A 24,219-nucleotide genomic window follows, 5' to 3' on the forward strand; every position below is an offset into this window, starting at 1 on the left:
CTCCTGTACGCCTTCTAGTCACCGCCTGAAATTCTGCCCAACAATAGTTGTGTCATCAGCAAAACTATAGATGGCGTTTGAGCTGTGCCTAGCCACACAGTCATGAGTGTAGAGAGAGTAGAGCAGTGGGCTAAGCACACACCCCTGAGGTGCGCCAGTGTTGATTATCAGCAAAGTGGAGATGTTATTTCCAATCCGCATAGACTGTGACCTTCTGGTGAGGAAGTAAAGGATACAGTTGCAGAGAGAGCTACAGAGGCCCAGGTTTTGGAGCTTTTTGATCAGACCTGTAGGAATGATTGTGTTGAAAACTGAGCTGTAGTCAGTGAACAGCAACCTGACGTAAGTAATAGTATTGTCCTGGTGATCCAAGGCTGCTTGAAGATCATGTCCACTGTAGACCTATTGTGGCGATAAGCAAGTACCTGGACCCATTGCAATTTGCCTAGACAGTAGCTGATTTTAGCCATAACCAGCCTCTCAAAGCATGTCATCACCATAGATGTGAGTGCTACGGGACAATAGTTGTTAAGTCAAGTCAAGTCACTTTTTATTGTCATTTCGACCATAACTGCTGGTACAGTACACAGTAAAAACGAGACAATGTTTTTCAGGACCATGGTGCTACATGAATCAATACAAAAACTACACTGAACTACGTAAAACAACATAAAAACTACACTAGACTACAGACTTACCCAGGACTGCATAAAATACACAAAACAGTGCAGGCATTACAATCAATAATGAACAAGACAATAGGCACAGTAGAGGGCAGTGGGTTGGTGTCAGCCCAGGCTCTGGGTATTGAGGAGTCTGATGGCTTGGGGGAAGAAACTGTTACATAGTCTGGTCGTGAGACCCCGAATGCTTCGGTGCCTTTTGCCAGATGGCAAGGGGGAGAACAGTTTGTATGAGGGGTGTGTGGGGTCCTTAACAATGCTGTTTGCTTTATGGATGCAGCGTGTGGTGTAAATGTCTGTAATGGCGGGAAGAGAGACCCCGATGATCTTCTCAGCTGACCTCACTATCCGCTGCTCACCCTACTCTTCTTGGGCACTGGTATGATTGTTGACCTTTTAAGGCAGGTGGGAACTTCCGATTGCAGCAATGTGAGATTGAAAATATCTTTGAATACACCAGCTTGTTGGTTGGCATAGGTTTTCTGAGCCTTACCGGGTCCATTATCAGGGCCAGTTGCTTCCAAGAGAAAGATCACTGGATGCTACTGGCATCCTCATAGCGGTAGTTTTATTCTCCCTTTTAAAGTGAGTATAAAAGGTGTTGAGTTCATCTGTGAGTGAAGCATCACTGCCATTAATGTTAGGTTTTGTGTTCAGTGATACACAATTATAACACATAGTGTCTTGAGTTATTGTTGCCTTCCTGTCAGCTTGAATTAGTCTGGCCCTTGTCCTGACCTCTCTCATTAAAGAGGCATTTTTGCCCACAGAACTACTACTCACTGGATTCTTTTTTTTTTGTTTTCACACCATTCTCTAAACTCTAGAGACTGTTATGTGTGAAAATCCCAGGAGATCAGCAGTTTGAGATACTCAATCCATTGATCTGGCACCAACAATTATTCCATGGTCAAAGTCACATAGATCACATTTCTTCCCCATCCTGATGTTTAGTCTGAACAACAACAACTGAATGTCTCCTTCATCTTGCGAAATTTAATGGCAGTTAGCAGACCAACATAAGGTGCATTACCGCCAGCTACTGAGTGGGATTGTGGAGCAAAGAGACAGAAAGTATACCTATTAAATTTCCCCCCTCCCAAAAAAAAACCCAAATAATATCAAGAAGTCTAATGCTTTTCAAAAAGTCATGTACATTACAATGCCAGTGATATCTTAACAAAGTTTCCATGTTGAACTGTGTCTGTCCCAAATATCTCAATTTAGCAATTAGATGTTTCCTTTGCACCTCGTATGCTGAACCATTTCTTGACAAGTACACTCCCTACAGATGCCAGTATTCATGCATATTAATTCTGAACAAGGAATTATTCAACCTACTATGTCCAATATGTAAATGTGTAATTATAATTTCTTCTCTCCTTTTATACCCATCTCCCAGTTGAGTTCCTACCTTCCTCTGAATTTTATGTAAATATGGTCCTTCCTTTTCCTTAAATTTGCCACTTGATGGAATAGATTTTTAATTACGGCTTTCACCTCCCCTTTATGCAAAGGCACCAATACATTTACGTTCTCAATTTCATGTGATTGCTTGGCAAGAATATCTGCCACCTCATTTCTTTCAACCTCAACATGGGCAGGAACCCATATGAAATGCAGACACAGGCCTAGACCCTGCAACCTCAACAGATGTTGTCCGATCTCAAGAAGGATGTCTGGCCAACAATTTGAAATCTCTACTTTAATAGATGTCAAAACTGAGAATGAATCAGAGCATAGAAGTACATAATCAAGGCTAAGATGATAGCAACCATCTCAGGTGTGAATACTGGTACTGTACTTGGTCTAATAATCTTTTCTTAATAGTCACCTGAAATTTTGGAACAGAAACAGAAACACCTGAACAACCTTTCACTGGATCATTTAAACCATATGTGTAGATAGGTAAGAAGCCTTCATATTGCTGAATTTCCTGTGCCACTGATTATACAATCAGTTTTCAGCTTGATCTTTCCTTGAAGGCTTAAATCTACCAAAGTAAAAAACTATGAGGAGCGGCAGAAAGGTGTACACTGGAACCATATTCCAAAGTTCAAAGTACACACTTGTATATGTCACCGTATACAACCCTGAGATTCATTTTCTTGCAGGCATACTCAATAAATCCAATAACCATAATAAAATCAGTGAAAGACTGTACCAACTGGGTGGACAACCAGTGTGCGAAAGACACCAAACTGTAAATACAAAAAGAAAGAAAAAAAATAATAAATAAGCAATAAATGTCAAGAACATGAGATGAAGAGTCCTTGAAAATGAGTCCATAGGTTGTGGGAATGGTTCAGTGATGGGGCAAATGAAGTTGAGTGAAGTTATCGCCTCTGATTCAGGAGCCTGATGGTTGAGGGGTAGTAACTGTTCGTGAACCTGGTGTGAATCCTGAGGCTCCTGTACCACCTTCCTGATGGCAACAACGAGAAGAGAGCAGGACCTGCGTGGTGGGGGTCCCTGATGATGGATGCTGTTTTCCTGTGACACCAAGACCATGGTCACTCTCCTTTACAAAATCCAGATTGGTATACAGCTAATTTTCCACTGCTTTCCACAAGATAAGAAAGCTTTACTATAAACATTCATTCCATTATCTTACATACATGTAATGTTTGCAAAATAGGTCCATAACTGGAAGAATCTGATTGATCCTCACCAGGTTTCAATATCAGAATAACAACCACTAATTTCCAAGGAGGAAGTTGCCCTTCAACCCGTATTGTATTAAAGAATTTCAAAACCCTGTAAGTTTTGAACCTGATAACCATGTAAACATATCGTAATAAGTACCATCTTTGCCAGGTGATGTCTGACCATCACCATTAATAGCCCCTTTAAGTTCAGACAAAGTAAATTCAATATCCAAGCAGGAATTGGAACTGGATTTTTTTTTTCTCAGCAATCTGAGGATTGCTTGCCAGAACTGTTTCTCTGTTAGAGCTCTCTTCTTTATTTAAATCGGCTGAACTATGTACACTGGCATATGGTTTTGCTAATAATTCTGCTTTATCAGTCAGTAACTGCAACTTTCGCCCCAGCATACAAAACTGGTAATGCATCAAGTTTTTTTTTAAACTCCCTGCATTTTCCATATCATATCCTTAACTTCCCCTACCTGGATCTCTTTCCCAATACTATCACAGTACATTTTCAAATACATTTTCTTTATCATTTTCACTACTTTTCTAACTGTAGGTTCAAAGGTTCATTTATTATCAAAGTATACAACTCTGAAATTCTTCTTCTCCAGATAGCCAGGAAACTAAGAAAAGAATGACAGCACTATCATTAACCCCCAAATCCCTCCTCCCTGCGCAAAAACCAAAAACAGAACAGACATATCGACCTCCAAATAGCTTGGGCTCTTTTATATTGTACGAAAAATGAAAAGGAGTCACACTGCCTAACTTTCCTAAAAGCTTTATTCCACACCTTCATAGCTCTTAAATTCATCCGTCCACTGGGGAACTGCTTTGCTTTTATAATCTCCCAACTGTCTGGGAATTGAATCCTTAGCTATTGAGTTGAGTACAGAGCTCAAGGTGTTATTACTCAACTCGATATCCTCCAAAACAAAATGATCAGAAAATCTGCTTTCACATAAATCATCAAATACATCTCAATTTGCCTTTTTAAAATTCCGTCTGGGGTTATGAGAACCTGTCCTCTGATACACTTCTATCCCCATTGTACAGATAATGGGGAAATGATCACTCCCCACTGTTGTATCACTATACACTTCCCAGTTACACCACTTGCTATATTCTCACATACCAGTATTAGATCTACAGCAGAAACAGTGTTTTTAAATAGATTTATCCTTGTATTTCTACCGTCATGCGCGCACACACCAACCGCTTTTCTTCCAGAAAGGCATCCACCACCATCCCATTCACATTTCTGTCATTATAACCCCACATAGTACCATGAGCATTAAAAATCCTTAGATCATATAACCTTATTTTCCCATTTCCACCCACTTTTCCAGTATATCAGGCATTAACCGTTCACAAGGATTATAAATGCCATCATAACAGCGTCTTGATGACTCCACTCGGAGTTTATCTTCTCCTCCTCGTCCTCGTCCTCCCTTTCTCCAATTTCCCATAACTCACTTTTGACAAAGATAGTCACTTCTCCTCCATTGCCCATTTCCGATCGCGTCTTGTATGAACATAACCTTGTGTCTTAAAACTTCGACAGAGCTTTGCTTCCAGATGAACTCAATGCCTTCTGCGCTGGCTTCCTCCACCAGAACAGGGAGGAACCATCGCACACAACCTTGTCTCCCGATTGAAAACTTGGCTGAGTGGTGTAATAACAGCAACCTCTCACTCAATGTCAATAAGACCACGGAAATGATTGTAGACTTCAGGAGAGGGAAAGCAGAGGTCCATGAGCCAGTAATCATCGATGATCAGTAGCTTTAAATTCCCGAGTGTTACTATCTCAGACGGCCTGTCCTGAACCCATCATATAAATAAGATTGTGAAGAAAGCATGACAACACCTCCACTCCCTCAGGAGTCCGCAGAGGTTCGACATGTTATCGAAAATCTTGGCAAACGTCTATAGATGTGTGGTGGAAAGTGTGCTGACTGGCTGAATTGTGGCCTGGTATGAGAACACCATTGCTTTTGAGTGGAAAATCCTACAAAAGGTAGTGGATTCAGCCCAGTACGTCAGGGGTAAAACCCTCCCAACCAATGAGCACATCTACATGAAACATTGCCGTAGAAAAGCAGCATCCATCATGAAAGATCCTCACCACCCAGGCCATGCTCTTTTTCTCACTTCTGCCATCGGGTAGAAGGTATAGGAGCCTCAGGAGTTGTGCTACCAGATTCAGGAACAGTTACTACCCCTCAACCATCAGGCTCTTGAACAAAAAGGAATAGCTACACTCATTTAAGGACTCTGCTACATTGTTATTTCATGCTCATTATCTATTTATATCTGCATTTGTACAGTTTATAGTTCCTGATACTTACAGTTTTACAACTGATGTTCTATAAATTTGCTAAGTATTCCCACAGAAAAAGAATCTCAGGGTTGTATGTGGTGACATGCATGTACTCTGATAATAAATTTTACTTTGAACTTTGAAGTTACTTTGAACATTCAATAAATTTCCTAAATTCTTGTCCATTAGGTAACAGGCTTCTAGCATTCCATTGTAAGAGCAGAAAAACTATTAACAACTGTCCTTTGAAGTCTGAACATTATTTACTCTTCCATGTAAGGTATCATTAATAACTTCAAGACTTAAGTCTTTTATCTCTAGATGTTTTTCTGCAGCTTTTGATATAATTTTAATTTTTTTCTCTCCTACTTCTAGTTTGTGCTGTACAATTTACCACATTTGCCATGAAAGTGACAAACTTTAGTTTATCAACATTCAGAGAATCCTTTGTTATACAGTCATGCACTTTACACTGTCTTTAATCTGTCTGTATTCTGGATAGAAATAGGTCCCATTGACACAGTCTTCTGTACTTTCTGCAGAGTGTCTGTATGTGATGTGCCCATTTCCACTGAAATACACTGCACTTCCACAGCTTTCTTTTATACAGGACACCTTACATAAGCAGAGCTATGTTCCCCTTCACAGTTGCTACATTTTAGTGTAATCTCTTCTCCACAATTTCCATAATCATGTTCTCCACCTCATCTATCACATCACTTTTTACCCTTACACATGGCTGCCTCATGACTAAAAGCCTGGCACTGAAAACATCTTGGAAGGGACAGCACATAGACTCGAACTACGTTACTCATATAGCCCAGATTAACTCTATCCGGCAACTTTTTTTTCCGTCAAATTTAATCAACACCAAGAAGCTATCTGTTCTTAATCCACCATGAAACCCTTTTAAACAATCAGTGTCCACAACTTGTCCCCAAATGAATTACTTTTAACTTGGTCTGTGGATACATTTAAAGGTACTTCAGAGATTACTACCCAAAGCCACTGACATTCAATATAATTCCTTAATGTTACTTGCTTCCCTCTCACGGGTTTTAACACCAAAGCTTTTTCATATTGCTTACTATCTTTACAAAATACTAAAAGTGACCCCCATCTCTTAAATGTTTTGCACCCACAATATCTCTTAATGCTTTTTCAAATCGTTAGTCTAATTAAATCCTGTCTACTGCCTTCATTGCTGGACAATAAACCACTACAGTTATTGATTCACCACTTATTTTTCCGTTTCCCAGAAGCCTGCCATTCGCCTTCCTCCATACCCTATCACCCATTACCACCTCCGTCTTCTCAATCACTTCTTGCCTGAGAGAAAACTCCCAACAGCAGGCTCAGTCCTTTGCTCCAACCCCAATCACCTACCTCCAAACTGAACCTCTTGACCATGACTACATAATTTTATGCATTGAGTTACTGCCACATGATTGGCAATTAGATATTTGCAATAATAGAAACATAGAAAATAGGTGCAGGAGTGGGCCATTCGGCCCTTTAAGCCTGCACCGCCATTCAGTATGATCATGGCTGATCATCCAACTCAGAACCCTGTACCAGCCTTCCCTCCATACCCCTGATCCCTTTAGCCACAAGGGCCATATCTGACTCCCTCTTAAATATAGCCAATGAACTGGCCTCAACTGTTTCCTGTGGCAGAGAATTCCACAGATTCACCACTCTCTGTGTGAAGAAGTTTATCCTCATCTCAGTCCTAAAAGGCTTCCCCTTTATCCTCAAACTGTGACCCCTCGTTCTGGACTTCCCCAACATCGGGAACAATCTTCCTGCATCTAGCCTGTCCAATCCCTTTAGGATTTTATATGTTTCAATTAGATCTCCCCTCAATCTTCTAAATTCCAACGTGAATTAACATATCATAGATTTTTGTTTTTATTGAATTTTGGAAAATATCCCAACTTTTCTGGAAATGGGGTTTGTATTTCACTATATTAAAGATACAATACAAATGCAAGTTGTTGTTGAAACTTCTGAAATGCCTGCTTTGCTGCTGCTGCTACTGCACGATCGAGAATCTCCGGAGACAAAGGCCCCAAATTCTCGGCTTTGCCTATTGCCTGTTGCCGGGGCTGGGGTCGAAGTGCTCAGCAGAGATGGTGCTCGGTGCTCAGGGTCGGAGTCAGACTGTGGTCGGTTGCTTCCAGTATGCTGCATCGGCAAGTTGGTGGCGGTGGAGGTTTACTGTCTGCGTGAGATGATGGGACTTTCGAGAAACTTTGAGACTTTTACCGTGCCATGGTCTGTTCTTATCAAATTACGGTATTGTTTTGCACTGTTGTAACTATATGTTATAATTATGTGGTTTTTGTTAGTTTTTAAGTCAGTTTGTCATGTGTTTCCATGATATCCTTCTGGAAAAACATTGTATCATTTCTTAATGCATGCATTACTAAATGACAATAAAAGGGGACTGCGTGTCCTCATAATCTAAATAGTTCTTCCCAGTTTATAAGCTATTCTGATTTTGTGGCATTATGATAGAAGAATATAATATTTTGTAAGGTTTGGGTAAGGTAAAGAGGAAGGGATTTCCTAGACCAGTGTTCATTCATACAAGAGTGAACTTAAGTGCTTTAGATCAGACCCCAAATATAAACTTCTCAGATGTGAAGCTTTGGAATTCACTTCTGTGCTTAGTGTTCGGGGTAAGAATTACAGCAACCTTTTGGATTAGTTTGTTTGATGGATGGATGAAGGAATTGGCCAATGGGATATAGGTTGAGGGAAGTAAGATTTTAATATCTGGTGTAATACTTGACACTTTAATGAAAAGTTCAGAAGGTGATTTTTTTAATCATTCTTTTCATCCAACCAAACACCTAGGACACTGTGGTCCAAGAGTAGCTTATCCTCATAGTCAAAGACCAGGTGAAACATTTGTACTTGTAGTTGAAGGGAGTGTTGTTGGCTCGGATTCTCAAACAAAGTCAGTCATATTCAGTCACAATGTACAAATGTTTGTTCACACAGTTCATTCTTTTTTCCAAGGAAGCTAATAAAATACAGCTAAAACTTCAAAGACATTTTTGTGGTGTTCCTGTGTAATCTCAGAAAAGAGCTAGTCTGCTGATAATTTTTCTCCGTTTGTGTTTTCCAGACTTCAGAGAAATACAGTAATGGAGTGATTGCCAAATGTTCTCAAGATTCTTCCCACTCACCAGACATTGTGCATACTCCACTGGTCCACAGCGGCTCACTGGACACTTATAGACCAGCTGGGTACCAGCTTGCAGCTGAAGAGTTACATCATTGCCAGTCGATATGTACCAGTAGCACTGAGGAGCATGCATTAGTTATGGGAACTCAGGAGAAGAAAAAGACAGCATTTGCGGACCTCTCCTTGGGACCTGATGACGAGCTGATCAAGGAAAATGGTAAGTACAGTGGTTACTGTATGTGTTTTAACAAGTATCCTTGTAAAGAAAGCAACTGTTGTTTGCATAATACAGGGATGGAGAGTTGGTTATTGGCAGAAAACAAAGGGTAAGAATAAATGGTGCTTTTTGGGTTTGGGAGGCTGTGACTAGCAGGGTAATGCGAGCATTAATGCTGGGTCATGAGTTGCACTCAGACTATGCCAATGATTTGAAAGAAAGAACAAAGTATAAATACAACTTTTGTTGTAAATCAGGTGAGTTTGGAGGAGGAGAGGCAAAGAGAACGCAAGGAGGTATACAAAGTGAAGAAGGCTAGGGCAGATGACACACTGATCCTCCCCAAGATGTAAACAAGCATTTGGAAGACCACCAGTATAGGTTTGTCAGTTGCTGCAGGCATCTTGGACCATAAAACATAGTAGCAGACTTAGGCCATTCAGCCCATCGAGTCTGCTCTGCCATTCCATCATGGCTGATTTATTATCCTTCTCGACCCCATTCTCCTGCTTTCTCCCCGTAACCTTTGACACCCTGGCTAGTCAAGAACCGATCAACCTCCTCTTTAAATATACCCAATGACTTGGCCTCCACTTCTGTCCATGGCAGTGAATTCCACACATTCACCACCCCTCTAGCAAAAGAAATTTGTCCTCATCTCTGTTTTAAATGAATGTCCCTCTATTCTGAGGTTGTGCTGTCTGGTGCTAGGCTCACCCACCATAGGAAACATCCTCTCCACAACCACTCTATCGAGTCTTTTCAATGTTCATTAGGTTTCAATGAGATCCCTCTTCATTCTTCTAAACTCCTGCAAGTACAGGCCCAGAGCCTTCAAACACACCTCATATATTAACCCTTTCATTCCCAGGATCATTCTCATGAACCTCCTCTGGACCCTCTCCTTGCTTAACTGCTCACAATACTCCATTTGCAGTTTGATCAATGCTTTATAAATCCTCAGCTTGATAGAGGTGATGTCATGCTTACTGTAATAATTGTGGAAACTGCAGTCATATGGACAAATGTAGAGTTTTTTTTATCTTCTCCTGGCTTGTGCCTTGTTGAGGGTGGTCAGTCATTGCACCAAGCTGTTTATAGCAATGTACCCTCTAATTTGCAATTACCAGTGTACATCAACATGTTGTACTGTGCAATTTTTCCCCAGTGACAACAATATGTACATGCTGAATAATTTCTTCAGTGAATAAGCCAGTTTTAAAATCTGCAGACAAGTCATCACAAATTCCATATTGTCAACACCATCAGCATCAGAAACTGGAAAAGGAAATGTGATTGTGTACGATCGTGAAATATACCTAACGTGTCAACGAAGTCAAGGGTGACAACCTTTTATACGCAGTTTGACTTCCTTTGTGCACTAGTAGCAAAAGATGTGTGCTCACACACACGCGAACACCTTAGAGAGAGCATTGGCTTATAGGGATAATTGTATGTTGGACATTTCGTACTGCAAGAAGACCTCCCTTTTGTGATGTGTCCTTTGAGCACCCACTTGTGATTCATGTGTTTTGACTCCTTCTTACTTTACCAGCAAATTCCACAAACTTATGTACACAACAAGATCTGCAAACAGAAATACGGTAATAATCAGATAACCTTCTTTTAGAGATAAACATTCATCAGGTCAGCAGAGATGATTTCCAAACCCTTCTTTAAAGTTGTACGATGGAGAGGGCAGACAAGATTCAGTCTGACATCTTATCCGATAAACAACTGTGTCCGTGCAGCAACTGTCTGTATCACAGTAGATTGTCCGCCTGGAGGAACTCAGTGGCCACTTTACTAGGTACCTCCTGTGCTGTACCGAATAAATTGGCGACTGAGTGTATGTTTTTGCACTAAAGTAAGCTCTTATTTCTGCAGTGCAACTCTTATACTCCTGGCTGCAACAGATGTGTAGATAAACTTGCTGGAGCATCAGGGTGAAAATTAGCCCCCAGACGATGACCTTTATAGATTTCCACCCACATGTTGAACTCTGGTATTAATGGCCTTAAACCATGTCTAACCTTACCTTTGATGTAACGTAAGAAGGAAAAAATGTTCCATACTATCACTGTTGTCTTCACAAACATTCTTTTTGGTGTTTAGTAAAATCTGAGGATATGTTTTTAGTCTGAATTTTACCTGAAGAAAATAATCTAGTGAATTTTCACGATTGTGGTGGTATTTCAATTATTTTATTCAATATTAATTTATGATTATGAGGACATGCAGTCCTCTTTTATTGTGATATAATGTTTTTCCAGAATGATATCATGGAAACACATGACAAACTGACTTAAAAACTAACAAAAACCACATAATTATAACATATAGTTACAACAGTGCAAAGCAATACGATAATTTGATAAGAACCGACCATGGCACGGTAAAAGTCTCAAAGTTTCTCGAAAGTCCCATCATCTCACGCAGACAGTAAACCTCCAGCGCCGCCAACTTGCCAATGCAGCATCCTGGAAGCATCCGACCACAGTCCGACTCCGAGTCCATCCGAAAACTCCAAGCCTCTGACCAGCTCTCCGACACCGAGCACCATCTCTGCCGAGCGCTTCGACCCTGGCCACGGCAATAGGCAAAGCTGAGGATATGGGGCCTTCGTCTCCGGAGATTCTCGATCGCACAGTAGCAGCGGCAGTGAAGCAGGCATTTTAGAAGTTACTCCAGGTGTTCCTCCGTGCTTCTCACGGCTGTCTCCATCAAATCCGGATTGTGCACGGCCCCCTAGTTACACATACAATATTCATTCGGAACAGCCACGCGCGCTGCGTCACACCGCCATCTTCTCCTCCCTCCTCCAAATAAGTGCATAAAGTAAATACATAAAGTAAATAAATTGCATAAATAATTTCTGAAGTAAATACATGTTCGGCACAGCATTGTGGGCCGAGGGCCGGTATTGTGCTGTAGTTTTTCTATGTTTCTATTCAGGTTAGAGAGAAAAGGTAAATCAAAAAATGTGCAGTCATTAGTCTTTCCGTAGCATGCTTTTGTCTGGAATCTCCATGAAAGGTTGCCGTAGAAAAGCAGCATCCATCATCAAAGAACCTCACCACCCAGGCCATGCTCTTTTCTCGTTGCTGCCATCAAGTAAGAGGTACAGGAGCCTCAGGACTCGCACCACCAGGTTCAGAGACAGTTACTACCCTCAACCATCAGGCTCTTGAACAAAAAGGGATAACTACACTCATTCTACGTCTGGCGTTTCCACAACTGATGGTGTCACTTTATGGACACTTTATCTCGTTATTTCATGCTCGTTATTTATTGCTATTTATTTATATCTGCATTTGCACAGTTAGTTGTCCATTGATCCTGTTTACATTTACTGTTCTATAGGTTTGCTAAGTATGCCCGCAGATAAAGAATCTCAGGGTTGTATGTAGTGACATATATGTACTCTGATAATCAATTTTACTTTGAACTTTGAAGACACTTTGCATGGAATTCAAGAGAAGTTTATAAAATAGTTTTCACCTACATCCAGCAGATCAATGAATTAACCAACATTTTCAAAGATATTTCCAGATTTAGAATAAAAGATCCATGAATGACTATATTGATACTGCAGTAAGATCAAAGGTCAGGTTTAATGATACACTATAGAAATACTTTGCTATTTGCTGGCACTACTTTGATTTGCAATTGCTGGTTAGATGGGGCCCACAAGAGAATTTATGATAAGTTCTCCGATAGGCAGTAGGATGAATTCAGGGCTAGTGTGGGATAAATCCGAGTTCAGTTTAGGATTGAGTTCTTGAGGTCATTGCTGTCATCACTAAAGCAGGATAGGAAGGAATGAGACCTGCATAAAATTGCTGCCACCAATCAAAAATGGCTGATTTATTTTGCAGTAGCTGTCACTTTTCTCTTTTTAGCTATTGGGTGAGAATTGTGCATTAGTGGAGCCAGTTCCCTGAGCTTTGTAGCAAAGATTCAAAGTCTTTAAAATAAATTTATTTGTGCATAAACAGAACATACATCTCAACAGATCATGCAGGGTTTCAGTTGCACATATAACTCATCCCATCTTTTTACGGTTCCACCCTTTGGCAAATCCTACCAAATGCTGAATTCTTCATTTACCTTCCTCCTGTATGTATCATTTCTTCTGTGCATTTGCAGTTAAAATTCCCAAATTCTACCCATTTTCCAGCTAAGGAAGTTGCTCTGAATTCCCTGTTGTATTTAATACTGACCATCACACGTTTATCACCCCTTGTTCTCATCTCGCCCAGATCCACCCTGTCAAATTTTTAATCATTTTAAAAACTTCGTTGGGCCTCTCTTTCATTCTTTTCTTTATTACAAAAAGAGCTGCACTGCATCCTGTTCAGTCCTTTACTGGTGGAAAAACTTCACAAATATGACATCATTCTAATAGATACTTTTGCACTTTAACAAACGCCCCTGTATCCTTCCAACAGAATTTATGTGTAGGTTTTGTGTATTTTGTCAGCTTTTCAATTCTATCCAGTTAGAAATAGTCAATGGCTCACATTCTGAGGGCTGTAGTCTAAAGGGAGGCAGTTCTGCACTGGGTAACTGAGTTTGGTTCTGTAATGGACCTCAGAAAAGAATTACTGAAAGTGCCAAAATAATATCAAGACATAATGGGTTAAGTTATGAGAATATCTAGCTTCTTTTGGGTTGATAGCAATTGATCTTAATGAATTATTTAAGTTGTTGAATGTAACTATTTCTCCTGAAATGGAATCCAGAAAAAGAGGGCATAATTTAAATTGGCATGCCTCTGCATAATTTTGGTGAGGGAAAGACAGCTCCCATTTTAGCTCAAGTCGCTTCAGAATTAAAATGGAGAAAACTCCCCACTTTGAATGGTACAAATGGGGTTTTAAAGCTTTGTATCATCTGATTTCCTCTGGTATATTGTCTAATAAATAATCAATCTTTGTGTGATTTTGTGATGATTGTGGCATTTAAACTTGAATGTTGGTTCAGTTTATATTTTGGGAAATTACTTTAGCTCTTTGTTTTCATTCAACTAACACTTCACTGAGCCTTGCTGATGTAGCTGCTTCTAATCACCAGAGCAGGCCTCCTGTCCCAGAAGGGCGCAATATTTTAGCACTGAAACTTTGCTTCTCAATTCCACACACAAAAAATTCTAGAAATACAACTTTGTACTTTCATTAAGCAACATTGTGAATAAAGTGTTGTGCCTTGGTGAGAAAAAGGTGCTACATTGTAATCCACTGATAGCAAATGCTGCTGTTTATGTTTAAAAGTTTCCATTGAAGAAAAGTTGTTCTACAAGATTCCAAATAAATCCTTGGCTAAATATAAATGAAAGTGAATATACTGGGAATCTAAAATAGAAACTGAAAATGCTGGAAATGCCCAGCAGGTCAGGCAATACCTTTGGAAAATAAAACATTTAATGTTTCAGATTCAAAGATTCAAAATACATTTAATGTCAAAGTATGTATGCAGTATACAATCCTGAGATGATTCTTCCCACCTGCAGCCATGAAACAAACAAAAACCATGTTCAAAGGAAGGCACCAAACTCACCCACCCCACAATGTTTAACAAAAATCAAATCGTGCAAATGGCAAAAAAATGAGCAAAAATATAAAACATCAACCCTCAAAGTCATCAAAAGAGTCCAGGCACAATCCAGCGCTGTGTCATTTGTTATCTGCGGGCTGTAGCGATCAAAATCGCACAAAATAGCAACATAAAAAAGGACGACCTGAAACACATCACAACGTGAACCTCCGAGTCCAATCCACAAGCTGCATCGAATAAAACCCAGGACTCCGGTGCCATCCTCCGACAGCATCATGGGAGAGAGAAACCATTCGAATGCAGGGACCCTCCTCCAGGAGTAGCGAGCAAGAGGGGGAGAAAGTTCCCTAGAGCACAAAGACACCCAGATTTGAGCAGAGCTAGTTGAATTCGATTAGGAAGGGCCCTAGAGGCTGTACTGTTAGTCCTGAACGTCTGTCAAAGGGAGAAAAGGCTCAGTCAAGTCCTTGTGCCTGTTAGTTGTCCAATAACCTTTCCTAGAAAATTTGGAGAGCAGCAATGAGGTGCCAGCTGGAACTTGAAGTGCGACTTCACTCTGCCTCACTTATAAAATCACAAGATGTAGAAGCAGGATCAGACTGTTTGGCCCATTGATTCTGATCTGCCATTCAATTTTTTTTCAACCCCATTCAGGATCCTTTTAATCTCTGCCTTAAATACACTTAATAACTTGGCCTCCACAGCCCTCTATGGCAATAACTCCTACAGACTCACCACCCTCTTGTTGAAGACCTTCCTCCTCATCTGTTTTAAAGGGACGTCCCTTTATTACATTTCTGATCTTCTACAGGGAATGGGATACTAAATGGACAAGCTTGTATTTCCATGGTGCCTTTTTCATCCCTTTCTAAATGTCTCAAATCACTTTATGTCAATGAATTTAAATGTTGCCATTTTGGAAAAGTGACAGCTGTTTTTTTTTTGTAGAGCAGGGGTTCCCAACCACTTTTATGCCATGGAGCTTTGCCATTAACTGAGGAGTCCATGGACCCCAGGGTGGGCACCCTTGCTGTAGAACAGCCCACAAACAGCAGGGTGATTTATTTTAGCAACCTTGTGGAGAATAAATATTGGCCAGGATACCAGGGTTAACCTCTCTACATCCTTTTGAAATGATGCCCTGAGAAATTTTATAGTTGCCTGAGAGTACAGAGGAGGTTTAGTGTCAGAACTTGAAAAGCCTTGCTGTCATTTGAGTGCCTATTTGAGCTTGAAATTAAAACCCAATCCAAGTCAAAATACTAATCCTTTTTTCTAACCCCTCCTGACCTCCTGAGACAGAGTTATTTGCAGAATAAAGCACCCAGACACAAACACTGAGTCAGGCAATATTCACAGCCAAACAGGCACTTAAGCCTGGGCAAAGTCCCATGTCCACACCACCCCCCACAGGTGGATGTCACAATGTGTCTCAATCACTGAATACACCAATGCAAACCTGAAACCAGTGGCCACTATGCATGCTCCAAGCACGGGCAAGCTTGCCTCGTTCATTCCCTTGTCTAGTTATCCTTGGTATCTGCAGCAAAGATAACTTCAAATCACCATTCCCTTCTGGGTCAAATCCCTCAACTTGTTTCTTGGTTGGGGATCTGTCCAGCTCTGTAACCACATATTGACACTAGATCACACTGACCTGGATAACATACTGAGCCAAGCCAACAAAGCATTATCTGATTTCAATATTTTAACAAAATATACATCCTCTCAGATGGCAAACTCTACTCAATACTGCACTCATGTAGATTTAAGTTTTGAGTTTTTCTGGAGTGAGACTTGAAACCTATTCTTTTGATTCAACAGCAAGAATATTATCAAGAGAGTCATAACTTAAATTACTGTGATCAGAAGTGTTAGTGGGATGATATAATTTGCACAAAATCAGAACCTGCTGTACAAAATGACAGCACCATGGCCGTGTGGGTTTCCTCTGGGTGCTCTGGTTTCCTCCCACATTCCAAAGATGCACAGGACTTTAGGTTAATGGGTCACATGGGTGTAATTAGACAGTGCGGACTTATTGGGCCAGAAGGGCCTGTACCCTGCTGTATCTCCACGTGAAATAGAAGTGTTTAAAATTGTCTAACAGCAGGGTTGAATTTGTGAAAATGTACGTCCTTTTCAGGCTATGTAATCATCCATCTGCTAAGATGAGATGTTTGTTCCAGTGAAGTATGTTCTGAGGAATAGTTTCAGAATCCACTTTCTGTATGGAAAAATATCTGGCTATGGGATTTGGGAGCAAAGACCTGTGAACTGGTGTCTTAATGGAATACTCTGCCAAAAATTCTTTGGGAGGAAATTCTAGGCTCTTTTACCAATGCTTGAAAATGAAAAATGGTCTCTTAGGTGAGGCTCCATGAAGGCATCCAGGACCCTCGGGCCAGTTTCCTGTTATAAATCAGTGGACAAGAGAAACATTATAGTGAAGATGCACAGATTAAAAAGTGCACCTCTCTTTAAGCCTTTCCACCCGGTGTTTCAAGCCCTGTGGAAACTGTAGGAAACAGCTTCCTTTATAAATGAGAATATTTTCACGGAACGGGAAGCATAGAGCACAGATTTCAAAAAAGCTCTTGGAATGTGATCTCGAACTGGGTCAAAAGTGAAGAATGAATGCCTTTGCTAAAAAGAACTTCGAGCAGAATGTATGTGTTGGTGTTTCTCGGAAGGATATTTGCAGCAAACAGAAGGTATAGCAAAGGCTCGCCACAATACCCCAGGAGAGAATAATTGGACCGCTTTCTATATAGTGGGAAAAACATGACTTTGCAAGTGCGAAGACATTTGTTGACCCAAATTTGCTGGTGCTGTCTGTGTGAAATTTACACATTCTCCCTGTGACCACATGGCTTTCTTCTGGGCAGTCTTGATGTTGCTCCTGCATCCCATAGATCTGTGGGTTAATTATAAATTGTCCTAGTATGTAGTTGAGTGGCAGAATTTGGCAGGAATTGGTGAAAACATGGAGAGAATGAACTGGAATTGATGTCGGATTAGTGAGAATGGGTGTTTAATGGTTAGTATGGACTTGGTGGTTTGATGGGCCTGTTCTGTGCTGTAAGATTTTATTACTCTATGATAAAATGACTCAAAGGAATCCAAAACAAGAGGATCAAATTTAAAAACGCAAACACGAGGAAATCTGCAGATGCTCCCTCCCCCTCCCACTTTCAAATCTCTTACTAGCTCTTCTTTCAGTTAGTCTTGACGAAGGGTCTCGGCCTGAAACGTCGACTGTACCTCTTCCTAGAGATGCTGCCTGGCCTGCTGCGTTCACCAGCAACTTTGATGTGTGTTGGATCAAATTTAAAATTAGTGCCAGAACATTTAGGAAGGAAATTAGGAAGTAGTTTCTAACATAGAGTGATGTGGAAATATGGAATTTACTCCCATACCAGCCATTGATAGAATAGTAGCTCAGTGTTGCTTTTTGTACTTTTAATCTGTTTTATAATGTAACCTATTATACTTAATCAGTAATTGATATAATGGACTGGCGCTCCTTTTACTTGTTCTGCTTTGGAATTGACAGTAAGTGATTCTCCATGCATTTATCTTGACTTTCTATCCAGGCTACATGGGGTACTGCTGTCTGCTTTGCCAGATGCTTCACTGTTACAGCAGACCTGTTAAAAGCTGACATCAGATGCTCAGAAGAATTCTTGAGAAGACCTTTTTTTTTTTTGATGATACAATAAATGTGATGTAAATTCAGATTTTTTAGAATATATTTAATGGAGAGTTATTATAGTATGCTGGGATTGGAAGAAGCAACAAATGTTGATATGAGTTTTTTTGGGTTGATGTCTTGGATAAAATTTTTCATAGGAGTCTGGTTGAGTTGATCATCTGTGTGTCCAGAACAACAGAGAACCCCTCAACCAAAGATATAGAATTGTAGCAGCACAGAAGTACAGAGGGAGTTGTAAGTGAGAGATTGATTCTCCTCCTTGGGGTGCCCAATTTCTGATCTGATTTTTTTTTCCAAAATGTATGTTGTTCACAAGATTTGCAAATATACTATGAGTGGTGACATAGGAATGAAATATACTCAGTAGCCACTTTATTACATACTACCTGTACCTAATAAAGTGGCCACTGAGTGTATGTTCACGGTCTTCTGCTGCTGTGGCCCGTCCACTTCAAGGCTCAACATGGTGTGTGTTCAGAGATGTTCTTCTGCACACCACTGTTGTAATGCATAGTTATTTGAGTTACTGTCACCTTCCCGTCAACTTGAACCAATCTGGCCATTTTCGTCTGATGTCTCTCATTAACAAGACGTTTTTGCTTACAGAACTGACGCTGGATTTTTTTTTATTTTTGTTATTTTTTTGCATCATTCTCTGTAGACTCAGGAGACTGTCGTACATAAAAATCCTAGGAGATCAGCAATTTCTGAGATACTCAACCCTCCCTGCCTGGCACCAACAATCATCCCACAGTCAAAGTGACAGATCACATTTCTCTCCCATTCTCATGTTTGGTCTGAACAACAACTTGTCTGAACATGCCTGCATGCTTTTTTGCATTGAGTTGCTGCCACATGATTGGCTGATTGGATATTTGCATTAACAAGCAGGTGTACAGGTGTACCTAATAAAGTGGCCACTGAGTGCATATTGAATAGGTCATGTCATTTCATTCATGTACAAGATTTACATTTTATCAGCACATCTACAATTTTTGTTTCACATGCGTTCCATCAGTGATACAATTGAGAAGTTTCTCACTATGCAATGGTCAGAGAGCCTGAAACTGTAATCTCACCCCACTGAACTTTTGCACTAGCTTCACCCCTCAGCAAATAGCCCTGCACCTTGGAATGTGTCTGTCTGCAGTACGAGGTCATGCATAGCTCCCCACACTGAGGATGTAAATTCCATAAACTCATTTGAAGCTTGTTAATGTATGACCTGAGTTGTCTTTGTTTCATCCTAATTTTGATATCTGCCATATTAATTATATTTAAAAGCATTTCTTGTTTCAATAGGCTTGCAGCAAGTTGAAGGCAGGTGCTCACAGAGGCTAAGAAATGGCCTTGTCAACAATATAGAGGTCAACAAAAGGAGGATGCATGGAGAAAAGGGCAGAATCAACCTCAATGACAAGATTGGAACGATACTTCTACACCTACAGGAAGATATGCAGAATGTCTTACAGCGACTTGGACAGTTGGAGGAACTGACAACATCTCAGGTTAGCAAATAACCTTGGTGGCACTTCCTAAATGAGGATGTTTTATTGCCTATTTATAATCTAATTTTTGCTGGTTTCTGTAATGTTTATCTTTAGCATTTAAAAACTGGAGGAATTCTATAGGAGGAAAAGACAGAACTCAAAAATCCACTGGATCAATTTAAAATAAAAAAAAGTTCAGAAGAAGACCTTGTGTTTTATGCACACGCTTTCCTATTGCTATGATAGATAATTTAAAAACAACCTTTCACAACCTCACAAATGTAGAAAATCTAACAGTGTAAAGATTATGCACTAGAGTTAAAACCTGAAACCATTTTGATTGTAGCTGGCTTTTCCTGGAGATAGTTGGTGGTGACAGACATGGTAACAATTAGAAAATGCCAGCTACCCTCAGGCAATGCCAGTAGCATTGTTCAAGTGAGCACAGAGGAGGGGAGCATGGCCCTTGGTGAAGGAAATGCCATCAAAAGGCAGATGAGCCATTCTCTAATGGCACTACAGCCTCTAAAGCCTGTGAGCACACAACAAAATCAATATAAGCAATCTGAAGCACAACTCCAAGTCACTTATCATTGACAATGACACAAGGAGTATTACCAGTAAGGAACAAGGCGATTAAGGGAGACTCACAGGCCTTCTGACAATTGTCAATCGATGACAATGATGAATAAGAACTGGGAATAAGTGCACTCTTGCATTTTTAGTAAACAATGCCTTAGTGTGTAACCTGAGTCAACCCCAATCTTCTGGAGACTATAAGTGCAGTAATCATGTCAGTGCACTGTATGACTTGTGTCGTATTCCACATTTACCGATGAAGGAAAGATTGAATTTCTGCTTGAATTATTAACATAGTATATAATTCTTTTAGTATTTGTCTATTATAGAACTGTAGAAAATAAAAGTAATTCTCATCTACTGGAATCAAAAAATGCTCACTACATTTGTGATCCTGATGAAAATCTGGTGCACTGATAGCAGCAACCTTGACACTGTACAATTTGCTCAATATGGTCCTGACATCAGTGTGCCAATCCAGACCCACACCATGTGAAGAGACTGAAGGAAATTCCGGACATTTTTCTCAAATCTAAGTAATCAACTTTTATTAATTGCTCACCTTTTAACATTGACAGGTGCTAAATATACCAATTTAAATCAAATCATTTTATAGTAATTAAAACAAAAATGTATTGACTGTAAACCTAATGCAAGCATTTTCCATTCATGAAGTGCAATATTAGCTAGCTGCAGGCCAATTTTCTTCATTATTATACTAAAGTTACAAATTCCAAAACTGCTGCTTTTTTTTTTGTTACTGGCATAGTCAGTGTCTGAACAGTTTCCCATAGCTTACACCACTACATCCTGTTCCCAGGAGAATGAAGTTACATTTACGAATTATACATTGAAAGCCAGCTCAGAGATCCGAACTTGAGAATAGCTCTAGTCTGTGGCAAACTTTGAATTTTGAATTAATCTGTAACTGATTTTATAACTTCTCAGTGAGGCCAATTTTGCTTCGATTCAGATAAGAGCACACCTTTGACAAACCCTAGGAGCTGGAACAATATTGTTACAGCCTCGGAAAATTAAAATGTTACATATAAAGATAATTAGAATCTGGGTGTAGGTGGTGACAAGTGGATAATAGATATTTGTTTTATGAATCTTGGCATTTTTTTTTAAAGATACAGCATGGAAACAGGTCCTTCCAGCCTAATGAGGCCACACTGCCCAATTACGCCCATATGACTAATCATTTTCATGGTTAACTCTCTATTGTCACATTTCTATAATTCAGCTTTCTAAGATTACTGACACCAACCTATTCTTCAGCAATGCTTTCTCCTCACTAATCCACACTCTTTACCTTTGGAATAGCCTCATTTCACATCAAAACTCAAAGTTCTGCCATTCCAACCATATACCCGTATGCATAGTATGTGTTGACCTACAGACACAGATGCTGGAATTTGAAGCAGAGGTCTGTGCTGTACTGTTCGATGTTTTATGTGACTAGAACCCGCTCCAGGATGAGAGGTTTGACTAACATATGGAAAGCATGCTGTGTGTTAATGACAATTCAAAAGATTCACTCTTATCTCTGCTACAGAGGTGTGTTCACCATTGAATGTGTGAGGAGTCATCCTCTCAGTTACTTGGCTGGACTACTCCGCAGTTGTAGAACAGAGGTGCAATTACACAAAGCTTCAGCATCTCTTCCCGCCCTCCCTTAAAGAAATGCGAGTGCAATTTAAGTTGTCTGCTAACTACAGGCTACAGGATATCATCAGCTCACTTTTGATCTGGCTAGTAGGAGCTCCTCCTCAAGACCAGAAGACTGAATAGAAATGAAAAGGTTAAGCATGAGGCGCGGTTGATGGCTCTAAGCCTGTACTCACTGGAGTTTAGAAGAATGAGAGGAGATCTCATTGAAACCTATCGAATATTCAAATGTCTAGATACAGTGGACATGGAGAGGATGTTTCTATAGTGGGGGAGTCTAGGACCAGAGGGCACAGCCTCAGGATAGAAGACGTCCCTTCAAAACAGAGATGAGGAAGAATTTCTTTAATCAGAGGCTGGTGAATCTGTGGAATTCATTGCCGCAGACAGCTGTGGAGGCCAAGCCATTGGGTATATTTAAAGCAGAAATTGATAAGCTCTTGATCAGTAAGAGCGTCAAAGGTTATAGGGAGAAGGCAGGAGAATGGGGTTGAGAGGGATAATAAATTAGCCATGATGGAATGTTAGAGCAAACTTGATAAGCTGAGTGGCCTAATTCTGTTCAAATGACTTATGGTCTTAGGGTTCTATTATCTGCTCACATTTTAGCTGGCTAATAGCAGCTCCTCCTCAAACCATAGGGTGGGCCAGTTAAATCACACCTTATTATATATGCCTTAGATCAGGTTTCCTCACGTCCACGTGTCAGTACAGTCCAGTTGCCTGTATGTAATATCCAACATGATGTTCCTTGCGCATGCCCAAGTGCTGAAAAAAATTGTCACTGTTACAGTACAGAAGAAGATTATCTTTGGTCCAGCTTTCCCATGCTAGCCTTCTTGTACCTGTCTATACTAATCACATCTCACAACACATCTCTCAACACTTGGCCCTTAGTCTTTTCATGTATCCTTAGTCAGTTTGTAGACCAATGGTTTCTTTCTGGCACTGCGTCACAAAACTGTTCTTTCAGGATGTTAAGCTTCAAAAGAAAATAGGCTTATGGATTTTCAAAGCATCTAGCAATTATTGGTTTACACACAGGGCCTCCAATGGCAGGGAAGTAGCAGTTTATCCATGAAAAGGCAAGAGGTATGTTGTTTTTGTGAAACACGGCAGTAATGCCCTAGGGAAATGATTGAGTGGATGGAACATGTTGTGAACAGGCATAACTGGATACTTACTTAATTGGTGTTAATGAAGGGGAGAAGCATTTGGGATATACAGTATTTTGTACAGAGGCTGAACCTGGTGATGGAGCAATTGTCCACCAGTTTTGTGTGAGGCTTGATGGCCACAACATTAATTGCACAGTAGGCTGAAGCTGTTATACATGGTAGGACAGGGTATGTGCACTTTGCCCTTTCTGCCACTAGCAGGGCTGGGCTTTTTTTTTTGTGGCTTTGGGATCTTTTTGTGGATGGGGAGCATGGGTACTGAGAAGATCGGGGTGGGAGCAGGACATGGTGGGTTGAAGTGTGGAAGTAAGACTTGCTTGAACTGACTGAAGTGGTCTAATTTAAACAAAGGGGCATTCAGAAGCTGGGTAGGGATGTGATTGGGAAATTGACTTTGGCAGCAAGATGGGGACAAGTAAGAATTAACCACTTAAAGGAGCTTTGGCTTTGGTTACATCGCCAATCCACCAGAACAGGTAAGATTGCCCTCCCCTTTAACCACCCACCAATTACAGTTGCCTGTCCTGTCAACTGTTGCTTCAGCATGCAAACACACACATTACTCTTGGGCTCTTAAGCACAAGGATTTTGTGCAGGAGGATCCCATTGCCACCTGAGGTGACTGATCTACATGTCATTCCCACAGCTGATCCAGAATGAGTCCCTCAATGTGCCCAATAAAAGCCATTTGCATATTGCACTATGTAACAAAATTTCTTGTCCTCATTGTGCTACTGACCCTACAGACATGATACAGGATAAATATGTCGTCATTTTACCAGATATTAGCTTCTCCATTTTCTGTACCGAGCCACAGAACATCCACAAGGCCACAGCCCCAACTCCAAGAGTGAGATTTAGTGGAGTCCTTTATAACAGGGGTCCCCAACCTTTTTTGCACCGTGGACCGGCTTAATATTGACAATATTCTTGTGGACCGGCCGACAGGGTGGGGGG

General features: G+C 40.5%; 1 protein-coding gene across 7 annotated transcripts in view; it reads left to right on the forward strand.

The window, feature by feature from the left end:
- Positions 1-24,219, forward strand: part of LOC140191900 (acyl-CoA-binding domain-containing protein 4-like) — a 107,632-nt gene that overhangs the window by 45,954 nt on the left and 37,459 nt on the right. For 6 of the 7 annotated variants that reach the window (XR_011883955.1, XM_072249743.1, XM_072249744.1 and 3 more), the window contains 2 exons: positions 8,797-9,073; positions 19,629-19,852. Coding sequence is in view for 6 of the 7 variants with exons in the window: in XM_072249743.1 (XP_072105844.1) it covers positions 8,797-9,073; positions 19,629-19,852 (501 nt within the window). In the remaining variant the exon portion in view is untranslated. The remainder of the gene's footprint in view (positions 1-8,796; positions 9,074-19,628; positions 19,853-24,219) is intronic. The other variant, XM_072249742.1, reaches the window with a different exon arrangement.

This window comes from Mobula birostris, chromosome X, assembly GCF_030028105.1.
Source record: "Mobula birostris isolate sMobBir1 chromosome X, sMobBir1.hap1, whole genome shotgun sequence".
Classification (NCBI taxonomy): domain Eukaryota; kingdom Metazoa; phylum Chordata; class Chondrichthyes; order Myliobatiformes; family Myliobatidae; genus Mobula; species Mobula birostris.